The 15,099-nt window shown below is 43.8% G+C and overlaps 1 protein-coding gene across 12 annotated transcripts in view; it reads left to right on the top strand.

Moving 5' to 3' along the window:
* ebf1a (EBF transcription factor 1a) overlaps nucleotides 1-11,474 on the top strand; it is a 55,835-nt gene extending 44,361 nt beyond the window's left edge. For 4 of the 12 annotated variants that reach the window (XM_053324322.1, XM_053324324.1, XM_053324326.1 and 1 more), the window contains 6 exons: nucleotides 673-761; nucleotides 5,197-5,262; nucleotides 5,883-6,045; nucleotides 7,255-7,434; nucleotides 9,728-9,925; nucleotides 11,443-11,474. In XM_053324322.1, coding sequence (XP_053180297.1) covers nucleotides 673-761; nucleotides 5,197-5,262; nucleotides 5,883-6,045; nucleotides 7,255-7,434; nucleotides 9,728-9,925; nucleotides 11,443-11,474 — 728 coding nt within the window. Of the gene's footprint in view, nucleotides 1-672; nucleotides 762-5,196; nucleotides 5,263-5,882; nucleotides 6,066-7,250; nucleotides 7,435-9,727; nucleotides 9,926-10,132; nucleotides 10,201-11,442 lie in introns of those variants that run through there. The other 8 variants (XM_053324327.1, XM_053324329.1, XM_053324320.1 and 5 more) reach the window with 5 other exon arrangements.
* The last annotated feature ends 3,625 nt before the right edge of the window (nucleotides 11,475-15,099 follow it).

The following is a 15,099-nucleotide window of genomic DNA, read 5'->3' on the forward strand; positions in this document are numbered from 1 at the left end:
TATTCTAATGTTTAAATATTCATGGTAAATCTTCTCATATTCAATTACCGTAGCACGACCACAGCATGCCGAGAGAGTGCTTTTTCCCTGCTGCCTGGATGATCTGACTCTCTCTGTGTGTGTCTGTGTGTGTGTGTGTGTGTGTGTGTGTGTACGTGTGTACATGTGTGTGCGTGCACGCATGCATGTGTGTGTTTGCGTGTGTGTGTTTAGCTTGTTCCCCGGAGCGATCAAGCCTTTGTTATATTGGAACCAGGCTCTGTAATTGCTTATATTAGTCGCTGATCAACGCAAGACCACAGGACACACACACACACACACGCATGCACACAAACACACACACACTCTGCCTGATTCCTGACAGTCTTTTTATTAACCACCAAAGCAGGCGACAGAGAGAGATTCATTACATCACAGGCAAACAAAGACACACACCAGACTTAATAGAGAACACCCACATTTTCAGCGTGTTTAGTTTAATGTTGAAATATTCATGTAAAACCATGCTTAATTCAGTCGTTTCTACCATAGGAGAGAATCGCTCGTTCTCTTGCTGTATTGTCTTAACTGAGACTGCACTGCTGTAGAACAGTAGGTGTTTTCATTATTAAGAATCAAGCATTAAGTGTTCCTTCCCCCCCCCCCCTCCTCTGTCTTTCTTTTTGTACTCAGCGCTGAACGAGCCAACCATAGACTACGGCTTCCAGAGGTTACAGAAGGTCATCCCCAGACACCCCGGAGACCAAGAAAGATTACCCAAGGTACTGTGCAACCACAACAACTCTTCTCATGTGTCTGTGCTCATGCTGGTTACCACATGCAGTGTTTTTCAGCTCGGTCTTTTCAATCTGTGTACATATAACACTTTTAAATTGTGTGCAGTGAATACACCAAATTTCAGTTTTGCTCACAGGTGATACACCAATCCTTCCTAGGGCGGTGACATCAATATAATGCCACTTTATTTTATTGTACTGTATATGGTGATTTTAATCTTATTAGGAGGAGGCAAGTTTCAAAAGCAGTGGGAAAGGATTCTTTAAGACCACCAACCAGACATCCTCATTGGATATTTTAACTGGGTCACATCAGGACATTTTTACTGCATTTTTCTGTTTTAAGCTAACTTTCCCTAACCCTAACCCTAACCAAGTGGTTTTTGTGTCTAAACCGAACCAACTGCATTAAAATGAAACTTGATTAGGTTAAAAAATACTGTGTTAAATTGGCGTATCACCTGCACACTAAATTGGACCTTGGCCTAAGCCTAGATGTAATTTAAAGTTTAAAATTGTGTGTTTTGTACGCACATTGTGAAGCCAGGCTGTGATTTTACAGGAATTTGTCTTAGTAACACCGCTACAAAGAGGTATTGACAACTTCTAGAGTTTCATAGCATATATATGGATATACATGGCAGAAGGGCAGCATGACCTCACATACAGAGGAATGACTGTGTGCTACAGACAGTAGGCTATACATGACACTATGCAGTTTGCACATAAACATTTTATCATATGTTCATGGTCATTTTCTGCTCAAACAAACATTTTATTTGCACAATGAACGCACAAGCAACTCTATTCATCCTTCCACTGAGTATAAGGTCATTCAGACCAGCAAAGTGGTAGAGGGAAGGGATAGATGGAGGGAGGAAAAGAGGGAGAGAGAGGAAAGGAGGTTGAGGAGAGAGAGGAAGAGAGAGGCAGAAACAGGTTAGGTGATCCATCATAGCTGTCCAGTCTTACCTCCTGCTGGGTCAGTGGATCGAAGTCAACCCCGGGTGGACTTTATTACTTCCAGCACACACACACACACACATATACACACACACATACACAAACCAGCATGCACACACAACATGCACGTACAAACACATGTCTCTGTACAAGCACACGGTGGAGGGAAGTCATGAGGCAGAGATGGAGAGCCCAGGTAGATGTAGAAGGAAGATAGAGAAATCGCTTGTCCTCACTGTGTGTCATGTCTGGTGGATACAAGACTTGTCCTGGTGAGTTCTGGTCTTTAGCCTATAAACCCCCTGTATCCCTTTAAATATCTTTATATCCATCCATCTCTTCTCCTCCTCTTCCTCCCGCACTCTGTGGTGTCTCTTTCTCCTCTAAATGAACAGCGGTAGCTGGCAGGCCCAGTTGTTCATTTCAGCGCTATTGATTTGTGCCTTTATTGAGGTAATAACAGTTTGTTGACCACACTTCTCTCAACTGTTGGCTTCAATCATTAGACGGGTAGGAGAGTGGCATACACTGGCAACTTATTGTGCTACAAATGTCCATTTACTGCTACCTTGGCAAAGCCTTTCTGTGGCTGTTCTTCAGTCAATTCTGAATCGAGATTAAATTGATTAGGAATATAATGTATTCCCGTCTGGTGGCACCTTTTGCGAGGGGATTCTTAATGAACCCCTGCACACACTGAGCAGGGAACAAGCAGGATATCTGCCAATGCCTGTTTTATCTCTGTATGTTGGCTGAAAACAGCCCCCATACTGTGCTGTAGCTAATAGTCAGGCAGTCAGAGTAAGGAGGGAGTGCTGGATAGCTCAAGCACAGCCAGACTGTAGGGTGTTTAGCTAAGGCTGTGGTGTAGCGGGGGTCTGGGGCCAGCTAATGAGTGACCGCCCTGCCAGACGAGGCCAGGCTCTGCTCTGGATCAGGTTCCCCTTCCTGTTGACGTCTCTGTGGGCCTGACTTTACGGGAAGAGACCCTGCGCCCAGGAAATGGTCTCCCCTTACAGCAGCAGAGCAAGGGAGGCAGCACGGCGCTAACCACATTTATCTGTTTATCAGAACGACTCTGGAGTGCTGCCTAATCGCGTTTAGCTACTGGACAGATCCCTTTGCTAACGAGAGACTGATAGGTACAGACAGGGCACAGGACCATGAGAGGGTGATTAATAGAGAGAATGGGAGAGGAGAAGAAGATGAAGGAGGAGAAGAAGAGAGAGACCAGAGAAAGTAGTTTGGAGGCGCAGGTGAAGAGAGAGTAGAGGAGACTGGAGATGGAGATGCACAGACAGAGAGGAGTCAGTGTTTCTCCTAGGTTGAGGATGGTGGCGACTTGAGGTGGGGAGGGACTTTTCTCAGTCTTGAGAAGTTGAAGCATTTATTAACTGACACACTGTAGCCTGTATTATACATTTACTACCAGATTGACAACTTACTGCTAACCTTTTCCTCTGCTCCTCTCGCGTCCACTGTCCCTTTTCTGCCACTCAGTCTATGCACTCGCTCAACCACACACTCCTTAACCACACACATTATTCTCACCCACACTGCCCTATTCTGTAAATGAGCTACACCACTTTCATAACAGTATTTTACCTTTTAATGTAGATGTCTTATGGAGAATGAGAAGAGGGAGGATTCTGCGATCTGATGCACTAGTCGATTACTCGAAACAATTCCACGATAATGATAAGTGTGTTATTGTGCTCACACGGTGTGAAAATCATCAGTAGCCCATTGATATTAATGAACGTGTGAAATTTTAGCAGCAGCACTCATAATTCTGTAGTGGCACACCACTGCTATAAGGGAAACACTGGGAGTGTAGGCCCTAAGGAGAATGAGCTGAAGGGCTAGGAGACACATTGCTGGTGCAGAGAGAGCTAAAATAAATTTAGATGAAGTGACTGAGGTTGCACGTGCCCTCCCTGAACACCGTTACACTCCAGCTGGAGATCTGTTTGTGTCCTAATGCCTCACACTTCCCTCATTACCCACCCTTTCCTCCTTCTCCTCCTCCTCCTCCTTCCCTTCATCCATCCATCTACCTATCTAGCAATCCCTGGGAGGCATGGGGCGTCAAGGAAAAGCAGAGAGAAGGAAGCGAGGAGCGGTGCATACATACTAAAGAACCACTTACCTTCCCAGGGCCTCTACATCTCTCAATCACCCCGAGCAGGCCTCCTCTCTGGTCTCCCCTCTTTCTGTCTCTCCCTCTCCCCCTCCTTGCCTTTCTCTCTGCCTCCCCCAGATAGTGCTAGTAATGGGAGGTTAACACAGAGGCAGCGCTCCCATTATTGAGTGAATTTAGCACCTCGGACAGCGCTCCACAATCTTTATTGCTTTGTTGACCCTCTCGTCATGTCCTGGGCGTGCTCGACAGCTTCCACATGTGCGTGGCTAAGTGTGCGAGTGTGCCTCTGTGTATGTGTGCGTGTGTGTGTGTGTGTCTGTGTGTCTATGTGTGTCTGCGTGTGTATGTGTGTGTGTGTGTGTGAATGTGTGTGTGATATGAGGTCTGATTGAAAGGCAGTGTGTCACGGAACAGAGAGCACACATGCTCCAGGGCTTGTTCACAGCGAGGGATACACTCAGGAGGGTATAGCGCACAGCGTGTGTGTCCGCGAGTGGAAGAGAAGGGGGGAGAGAAAGAAACGAGGGGGTGGCAAGAGGGGGGGGGGGGCTGCAATTTTCTGGTTGTCGCGCCTCCAGCATATATCCTGGCCCCGGCACATTAACTTTTAAAAAGGGTTTCGTAGGGCTGTAGGTGTCTACATCACACACACATATAACGACTGCCTAGAGTCACACACTCATACACTCAGGGAGTGAACAGAATAGAGACAGAGAGAGAGGGGAGAAAGGAGGGTAAGCGATAGGAAATGAGCACAGAGAGCAGCAACACTAAGGAAGGATAAATGTTTGATGTGGGAAATTCCACACGGCGGTTTTCACCTGAGCAATGATGTTGTACATTTATCACACAAAGTGAATGCACGGCTATTCACTTGGATCATTACCAGGGTTAATACAGGGCAGGAGACGGGTGTGTCCCGGATGATGAGGGGAGTTGTATAGCTGTCAACCTGATGATATGTTGTGTTAAATAAGATTGATGTTTGATCATGTGCAGTAGATTCATGATTCGGCCGTGACAGTAGGGAGGAGAAGATGTAGACGATGGTTGACTGATAGAGAGATATAGGCTCATGTTTTATTCACAGATAGCGGTATCTTCCCTCTGCTCTCCCAAACTGCCCAGCTAGTAACAAAGTGCCGGGACAGGCCCATTTCTCTTCCTCTCCCCTTCCTCTGTCTGCCTTCCTCCTCTTTCTCTGTTCTGCATTCACAGCATAATGTAAGAAGTGAAATGTAATAAAAGTGACTGAACTCTTTGAGCCGTCACACTCATGATCAATCTCCTTTCTCTTTCTGCTCTTGATTGTAGGAGGTGATCTTAAAGAGAGCAGCAGATCTGGTGGAGGCCTTGTACGGGATGCCTCACAATAACCAGGTAAACACACACACACACACACACACACACACACATAAAACAACACAAACATCAATATCTCAGGTAAAATTATGTTGGTGGTTTGCGGACCACCAGCAGCATCAAAGGCAGTGTCTCCGCTGGCATCCTGCTGTGTTCACGCAAGATCTGGGACCGACAAAGACACACATGGGAATATGTTAGTGCTTTTATCAGCTTGTACACTGAGGAGGAAGGGAGGAGAAGTACAATGCAAACTAAATGTTGAGGGAGGAGAGAAGAATGGGAAGAGGCAAAAGAAGAGGAGGAGGAGGAGAAGTGGGATTACAACTGGACTCAGGAGGAGGAGAGGAGATTGAACACATGAGGCAGGGAGGAAGAGAGAAAGAGGCAGGCTAAACATTTCATGAGTGTGTTAATGAGCCTTTACTCTATTTACTGGAACCAATCTCACCACTCCCAATGACCACTGATAAAAAACACTACATGCAAAATATCTCAAGTAGAGATCTAGCATTCGTGTGAGACCATAAAGAATGCATTAAGGGCATATTTCTCCTCTCCTCTCCTCTCCTCTCCTCTCCTCATCACTTGTCTTTTCATTGCTGACCACATCTTTTTTTTGTCTCCCTCATTGCCAGGAGATGATTCTGAAACGAGCAGCAGATATCGCGGAGGCCCTGTATACAACAGTGCCACGAGGGCACAACCAGCTAGCCAGTCTTGGCAGCGGCTCTGTCCATGCTGGCATGATGGCCGTAAACTCCTTCACCGGGTCAGAGGTGGCTCAAACAGCCAATCAGGGTGAGCAAGCGGACAACAGGAAACAATTAAACTCTGTTATCATGGGAAATGTGCCGGTGATTTATTTATTTTTGTCTTTTTTGGAAAGTGAGGGGATGGACAGTAAAGATGAGTAGTGCGATAGGGATATTTTATTTTTCATGTGGGAAATTCTGAGAGAGTGATTTGAGAGCGTGGAGGAAATAAAGAAGATTCTGAAAAAAGGAGGACAGGAGAGGGAGGAGGAGGAGGTGGGGTGGGGGTGGCAGCTACAAAAAACTTGGGGAAAGAAAGAAGCTGAGAGAGTGAAGAATGGAGAAAAAGAGAACCATGGAGTGCGATGGAGAAATATGAGTGGGTCCTAGGGGTGTGTATATTAGACTGGGGTCGGCCCCTGTCTGACAGAGAGAGATGTGGGTGCAGTCAGTGGTGATTCATCACATGTATCAGGGGAAGGAAAGGAGAGTGGATGGACCAGCCTCTGAATGTGTTTCAATACTTCCAATGAGCTTCCTTCCCTCTTCCTCTATGCTTCATCTTTATCTGGAAATGACTCCAGATTTGAAGAAAACAACAGATATCAGCTGCTTGACTTCTTGCTTACAGAGTTTTTCCAACTCATAGCAGATGAGGATGGGGAATTGGTGTTACCTAATTAGAGAAGAGGACAACTACTATAGTAGTGGAGTGCAGCCCTTGTTTCACCAGGGAGGAAAAATTCCTGATGTTCCAATTCCAGCTGTTTTTTCTCCAGTGTCAGCATTTGGACCTGAGATGTATATTTATAGTCTTTCTTCCATCCTTGTGTTTGCTGCCATCTGCAAAGCATAATGGAGACAAAGGCCCCTGTCAGAAATACTGGTTTGATTCTTTCTAAATTACAGGAGAGGTACCGAGGCCTTTTAGTTTTAACGGCCTTATCAATATATCTCATTTTGGAGAGGAGTCAGTGAGGTTAAAGGGCTTTTGTTTCAGCGGTTGGATTGCAGCTAGTTTGCTCTCATATCATTCTTCCTCCGCTCTGTTTGTTGCTTTCTCACTGTGCCATATGCTGTCCAAGATTTTTTGAACATTCCTCTTGGCTTATATTGCTATGTCCATTAGCTGTGTAGGGGAAAAGAATGTTTGCCAGCGTTGCATGTAAGCTTTCTTGTTTTGTTTTGTTTGCCATCTGCTATACCCCTAAAACCTATTCTCTCTGTCTGTCTCTCCTTCTTTCTCTGTCCATAGGTTTCAGTAGGAGTACAAGCAGTGTGTCCCCTCATGGTTATGTACCCAGCTCCACTCCCCAGCAGAGTAGCTACAGTTCTGTTTCCACTAGCATGAATGGCTACGCTAACTCTGGCATGGCAACCTTGGGCACCTCGCCCAACTTCCTCAATGGATCTGCAGGCAATTCGCCCTATGCTAGTGAGTAAACACACCACAACTGAGATCCTAGACACAATCAGCCTTCAAATGAAACCAAGAGGGGATGACAAAATTAAGGCATGGAAGCGAAAAGATTGAATCAGGGGCTTTTTGAACATAAAAGAATAAGTCTTTGGCAGGAATTGAGAATGGGAAGCAAGAACAAGATGTGACACACAAGAATAAAGTCGTGCAGTTCAGCTGGCTCATCTGTTTCTTTAAGAACAGAGTCAAACGCAAATCCCCACTTTATTGGCCAGGGGAGCAGATCACCTTCCACCCCCACACCCCCGACACACACCCCACCACCTCTGCTCACACACACATTCACCCTCTACATTAAAGACCCTTGATTAAATCAATAAACTAATTGCTAGAGAAGCAATTCCATTTCAGCTCTTTGATTCCTGGGTGTTAACAAGTATTTTAACAGGCTCATCGGCCCCACACAGACACTTTCAATCAATGGCCCCTCGGCCTGCCTTTGTAGGTCCAATTTTCATTAATTGATTAGTTAGGCCCCTTCATAAATGGATTATGACTTTATTGCGAGGATTTGTCAGGAAGAGCCATAAAAGCTAAGTGTTGGATAATAACAACAATAAAGGCAGAAGCAGATATCAGAGGGCAGGTGAAATACGACTGGCTTGATTGTAAAATCACTGAGGGGGAAAATGCTCTTAGTGTATTAGCAGACAAAACACAAACCCAGGAGAAGTGGATGGATGGGATGATGTCAGAGGAAGAAAGGATTTGGGGTTGTGAAGATAACCTTTCATTTTTGTCTGAATATCAGTCTCATGATTGTGACTTTGTAGCAACGTTAAATGCAACTAGCTTTTTCAAAATGTGGTTGTGCTGTCTTGCATGCAAAAACCATCACAAAGTTCAATCTAGCGCTCTAGTGATGCTGTGGAGCTAAGGTTGAGAATTTAAAAAATGTAATACTTTGAGGCCTGGTCACACTAACAGCAATATTTTGCAGCTGAACAAATGTATACCAAGGTAACTGCAGCAATCAGTGGATTCACTCATGGGGCTGAAATAAATGCACTCAAATTTTACTTTGGTCAACTTTGACCCACATATTTGTGCCATTGACCAATTGCAAGCCATCTTGACAGAGACACCTTAGTCAGAACGGAGAGCCGGGGAATCCAAAATAGCTATCGTACTGAGTTACCATCTAGTTTTACTTAACTTTATAATTTATTTAACTTTATATAAACTGGTCTACATCAATGACATAGTTTACAGACAGTTAAGACACAGGTTTCAACTGTACCATGAATTATTTTGCAAAAGCTGTGTGAACTCACTGACACATGGGCAACTGAGCTAATGAGCATGCTTTCTAGTGGGCAGCAGGCTTGTTAGCTCAGACAGCTTTTTTCCTCTCTTCCATGAAACTCTTAATTGAGGAGGAAGAAAACAAACCAGTACAAAAGAAATAGAAAAAAGTTATTGTGACTGACTGTAACTAGCACACTGGCTAGCATTTGACCAGTTAGCCTACTAGCCTTGAAAGTCCTAGTTTACCAAGCTTAGAACCTTTTTTTTTTTTTTTAAAGACGCATACATTATTTGTGTGTTCCACTTTCTAATGTGACCTGGGCTGGCTTAGGTACTAAATTAGTTCACTAATTATAAACCACACTCCCATCAAGCAATTGCATCACATTTAAGGTGGTGGCAATAGACACACAAAGAAGTAATATCATTATTGTCAAGCGGACATTATCAGCACATGTAATTTATTGGAATTAGTGGCTTTGGCTGTTGATCTCTGGCATGATTATCTGTGATAAAGACGATCTGGGAGAGCCTTGTTTGTAAGTAGCCCTGAAAACAAATTATGAGTACAACACCCTGAGTTGGTGCAAAGATGTTTATTAAGCTGATGCCCCCCTGAGCACAGGATGAGTCATCAAAATAGACTGATCAGAGGGGGGGGGGGGATGCTCTGAGCTGTTTTTCATGCAAGTTTACAACTAAACACATTTTTGTCTTAGTTATGAAATATTTCATTGCAAGGTGATTGCTTAAAAAAATAAAAAGGTTGCAAAAAAGTCTGAGCCAGTTGATCCTGAGTCCAAATTATTATTCCCTCCTGCCATCGTCCATTGACCAGTCCCTTTCTGTTCGTCCCGTCTGCCCGTCCTCTGCCCTCGGCCCTCTCTCTAACCCCGTCTCTCCCTTTTCCGTCTTCATCTTTCCTCCTTGTCCTTTTTCCCTGACATGCTCCCTCTAACCCCGTGAACCCCCCGCTTCCTACCCACCTCTTTTCTCTCAGTCGTCCCGTCCAGCCCCACTATGGCCTCGTCGACCAGCCTGCCCTCCAACTGCAGCAGCTCCTCTGGCATCTTCTCCTTCTCTCCAGCCAACATGGTGTCGGCCGCCGTCAAGCAGAAGAGCGCCTTCGCCCCCGTCGTGCGACCTCAAAACTCCCCACCACCCACGTGCACCAGCGCCAATGCTAACAGCCTGCAAGGTAAGCTGCTAGACAGGTAGACATGTATTCAAATAATAGAGTAAAACATATATTTCTGCACAAACATTACTGTCTATGCTCTAATCCTGCTCTTCTTCACCTCCTTTTGATAACAATGTCTCCCTCTGTCAACCTCTCCCTTTTCTTCCTCCTCTTCACTCCCTGTTTTTTCCTTTCTTTACCCTCCACTTTCCTTCCTCACTTTAGATCAGTCTTTTGTGGACTCTAGCAAGTACTCATCAGCTAGCTCTCTGCAGGGCCTGGCCTTCTCCTGAAGTACGTTATCCCTCTCTTTCGTTTTCTCTTTCTCCTGTTTCTTTCCGTTCCATGTTCTCCCACACCACTCATTTGTACCAGCAGCTCATCCTGCCCTACCCTTCCTTCTCTTTTCTGTTTTTATTTGTCACTCTTGACTTGTCAGAGAGACAGCATATGTGTTCCATTTCCTGTTTTCACTTCCTGCTTCCTGCCTGTGCTCCAGTGGGTGTTGGGGGTGTTATGCTACCACAGGTCATTCTCTTCTCCCATTTCCATCAAATGCAGCGCAGGGTCTGTTCGTCTAGGCAGGATGTTGTATGGTGTTGAGATCCTGAGAGAGAGAAATGATGGATGGGAATCTTTATCAGAGCCCTAAGCTAAGCACTTCCTCACTTCCTCTGTCGGCGTTGATGAGCGCTGACCATGGTGACCCAAGGGCCATTGGCCAATGCACGCTGATCACACTGACACACACACACGCACACACACACACACACGCACACAAAAACCATTCTGTTAATCCCAACAAGCCAGAGACACTTAGGAAATAACCAGGGAATTAGTGGATTGGAGGGAGAGGAGAATCAATAGGGAGCCAATATGTTATATGAAAAATTCCTCCCTGTGATGGCTTCTGTGTAAAAATGGGGGGAAGGGAAAGGGGTGAGGGAGGGGGGCAGGAGTGAGGCAGTGAAGACGTAGCAGCTAGTGAGAGGCAGAGCATGATATAAGAAGGTAAAAATGTGAATGTAGCTCAGTATAAAAGGCTCATGGATTCCATTTCCTTGTTCGAGCGTTGAGCGTAATTTCATCGCCTCTTGTCATCCCATGTCACAGTGTCTCTCTCATGTTTGAATTACGCCCCATGATGACAGCCTTGCACAATGGGCTCGCATAGTGTAACTGCTAACAATTAACAGCGGCAGCTCTTGCATGAAGTTATTCAGAAAGCCTGTGAAAAGTAGAGGGATGTTGCCGGTGTGCGCCAAGTTAGCGGCGCAGCAGAGAAAAATGTTTTGATTTTGGGGCCTCGGAATGAAGATATAATGAGGGAGTCGTCTTTGTTCGCCAGATGCTGGAGCACATGTCTGTTATGCGACTGTTGTGATGACAGATGAAACCCAGCAATCACATGACTGACCTCTCTCTCTCTCTCTCTTTCTCTCTCTCTGTCTCCATTTCTCTTTCTTTACCCCCCCCCCCCCCCCCTCCAATCATCTTTTTCTCTCTCCTTCCTCCCCCTCTTTTCCCACAAGCAGCGATTCCCGGGATGATCGTTCCACCCATGTAGAGGATCTGGGATAGCTGGAGATTGGGGAATGTTGAGAGGAAAAGACACAGTATCGGAGTCTGGCGAGTCTCTGTTATGCTCCAGAGCTGAACTGAAGGAAGTCAAGATAAGACGCAGGACTCTGTTAAACTCAGGCCTTTCCATTGGGATATCATCTGAAAGGATAGGGGAGGAGAAAAAAGGACAATACGAACCTTTGTGATGTTATTTCCCTCTTGGTTGAATTAGTGTAGCTTCTCTGACACCGCGTTGGACGGAGTGTATAGAGACTGATAGTTTGCCCACAGTGTGACACTGACCTCATGAAAAGAGCATTTATTTATCTTTATGTTTATGCCTGTAAAGTTTGGGTTTGATTACTGGAGGCCCCATGCCATCTTGCAATCCGTAGCTCGCACAAACAACAGTGAAGTGTTGGTTTGGCCATGAAGTTTGCGTAACCTCTGTCACAATAGAAGATGCTTTCCTTAGCTCAGCCTGCTTACTTAAAACCACATAACAAAACGCTGGCCAAATGGAACTAAGGTCAACAAAAACACACGAAAAACAAAGAAATACAGAAAAGAACAAAATCAACCCTCAGTTTTGCTGCTAATTATCCCAGGAATCTAAAATGGTGTAACAAAATCTCCCTAAGCGATTTCAACATGAGAAACCATGCTTTTCTTTCTTTCTCTCTTTTTTTTTCTTGGTTGGTTGGTTTGTTTGAATTTTAATAAAACTGTGAGGATTGAGCTGTTTGCAATATGCTTTTCTGCTTGTCATGTGAACAAAAGGTGATGGTTAGCCAAAATTGTCATTTTTGCCTGAGATTTTTAGGTAAGACTTGAAAAGCCAGAGGATGTGTGCGTCCAGCCAGCACTGTACTGAAGGAGTCTAGCAAATATCAAATTAGAATAAATGCGTGATATATGTGATATATTTTTGTATATAAAAAAGTTGAATTTTTTCATTTGACCTGTCTTTCTTTTTGCAATAGCTATAGTTTGAAATGTAAACATTAAATGTCTTAAGGCAGCTTCTCAGTGCAGAAGATAGATTTACTGTGTGTTGTCAATATCTCATCTGCTAAACATGAGAAACATGGATTTGGATACAAAAAGGGGATTCCTGTAAAATATCCTATAAATAATGTATTTATCCCTTGTATTTGTACATTGCCTCTCACCCTCGTTTAGTTGTGTTGTGTAAGTTTAATACAGTAAGTGAACATATTTCACAGTGTTTTGTTTCATTATTTACTGTTGTCTCTCACTATTTAAATGTGACTTTTTTATCTTTTTTTTTTTTTGGTTTTGTATGTTGATTGTTTTGCATCGGTATACCATGCTTTCATTTGTTGATTCAAAAACATGCCATTGTCTATTTTTGTATTATTTGTAAGTTAATAAAACATTTGTTTTTTTCCTTATGAAAATGTTTATTGTATGGCAAAAAAGTAGCATCTTATCCAGAGTATTTGGTTGAAGTAGATTTTTTAAGAATATATACACACATTAATATATACTGTAAATCTATATCTTTTTGTTTGAACTCTTTGAGGCTTTCGGATTGATACTGTTCTTGAACTGATAATATGCATGGGTTCTTCTCTTGAGTGACACTTTCTTTTTTGTGTGGAAACCAGGAGAACTAAGAAAATGCTCTGTGTTTTTCTTTCTTTGTGTTCCTCTTTTTTTCCCCTCTGTTCTTTCTTTTCCTATGTTATTTATGCCTGCTTACATACTGTATCTATATACTCTTTCTTTTTTCTGTCACTGTAATCTTTACCAGCAGTCTAGATGCCTTAACAATGCAAACCCATTCTTCATTCAATCACGTGTACAGTTTTCTACCCTCACCACAATTGTCTATTGCCACAGAGGAATTCATGGGAACTTGGGGACAAAGCACAAACCCACTCTGTTTGGTGGTGAAGCCAGACTAGAATACAAAGAGCCATAATTCAACAATCACACACACCCCGATGTACTATAATGCTACAGCAATGGCACGCTTTGAAGGACAGTCGACGCTGAGAGGCCTGTCTCAGCGGTGCTCATTGCACTTTAGTGTTCACAGAAACACTTTGTCTTCTTTTTTTTGTAGCGATTATGTAGCTCCTTTTCAATGAATGAAATAATTTCAACCGCATGATGGTAATATTTCTCATTAACCACAGGATCACAACAGCATGACAACACAGAGCTGTTTTAATTGTAGTACAAAGGGGCGCACAGTGAAGACAAGCACTGTCACAGCACAATTTTAATCCCACACATGGAGTCGCAGTTCAGACTCCAGTATCTGACAGTCGATCCCCCAGTCCTTCACTGGCTGTATTAGCCTATGGACAATACAGCTTCATTACAAGCTAAACAGAACAAGAACAAGTGAGGAAGCATGAAAAGGAGCTCCTTGGCCCCTCAGCCATTTCTGTAGTCTTTTCTTTGTGTCTGCCGTGTGTCTTCAAGCTGTTGCTGGACAGAGAATAGGGCTTTTCTCTCTGCTTTTCTTTTCTAGAGCCTGGTTTTGTTAAGTGGGTAGAAAGGAGCATTTTAACAGAGGCGCCTGCTGACAGACGAGTGTTTTTCAGGCACTTGTGTGCCTGTGCTGGTCTGGGCCGGGGCGGGAGGGGCTGCATCATATCTGTTTCAAATGAACTACAGAGGTCTGTTGTCATACAATGGCTTCTTTGTAAGCAAAGTTCCATCCTGATTATGAATATCGGTAATGGGTGACAAAGTTTTGTATTTAGGTAACAAACAACAAAAAAAGATGCAAACCAAATAGCTGGTGTCTATTTTTTCCTCTGTTTTGTCTTTGACTGCAAATACACTGAACAGCTCTATGATATAAGGGAAGAAAAAAATCTACTGTATAGATTATTGTTTTTGATGAAAATTGAGCTGTAAGATAACTTTTGGACTCTCACAATGTTGAATTAAAGTTACCTCTTGTCTGTGACTTTGTCAGTGGTCTTTTTGTTATTTTAAAATATGATACATTTCTGATTTCTGATTTCTGAAAATTGTGGTTCAATCAATTAATGGAGTAACAACAAGGATGCTTTGGTGAGTTTCTTGTCTTTTGACTGAAAATGTCATCACCAAATAGCTGACACGCAGTCGACGAAGAATAGAGGAGGACTGGCTAAGACTAATTCCACAGGTCAGAAACAGGCCTGCATCCCCTCCCCCTGCTAGGCCCCTTTCTCTAATGAATCTAATTCATTAATGCATTACTGATGGCATGGTGAACATGGTTAGCCTGACAAGTTTCCTCCTAAACATATTAGTTAATGATGATTCCAAGGTTATTAATTGCGAACGCACCAGCCCACCATAATTGAGTCATCATTTGCATACCCGGTCATCAGCAGAAAATTAATTTCTTTTTTATTTTTTGCATATCTAATTTAGGATGCTGCGATTGGATTAGCTTGTGAAAATAGCGGATCCTAGGATTCTGCTGACCTCAAAGTGTTCCAGGGTCTCCACGGTAACTGGAGGCTTCCGTAACGCCAAGGGGGAGAGCGAGACAACCTGGAAGTACTGATGAAATAAGGACTCGTAAACATTGTGTGTGCTTGTGTGTGTTGGCCTCCTTAATTGCCTATAGGTTCATAACTGTGCAGGGCTTTTTC

Source organism: Scomber japonicus, chromosome 8 (genome assembly GCF_027409825.1).
Source record: "Scomber japonicus isolate fScoJap1 chromosome 8, fScoJap1.pri, whole genome shotgun sequence".
NCBI classification, from domain to species: domain Eukaryota; kingdom Metazoa; phylum Chordata; class Actinopteri; order Scombriformes; family Scombridae; genus Scomber; species Scomber japonicus.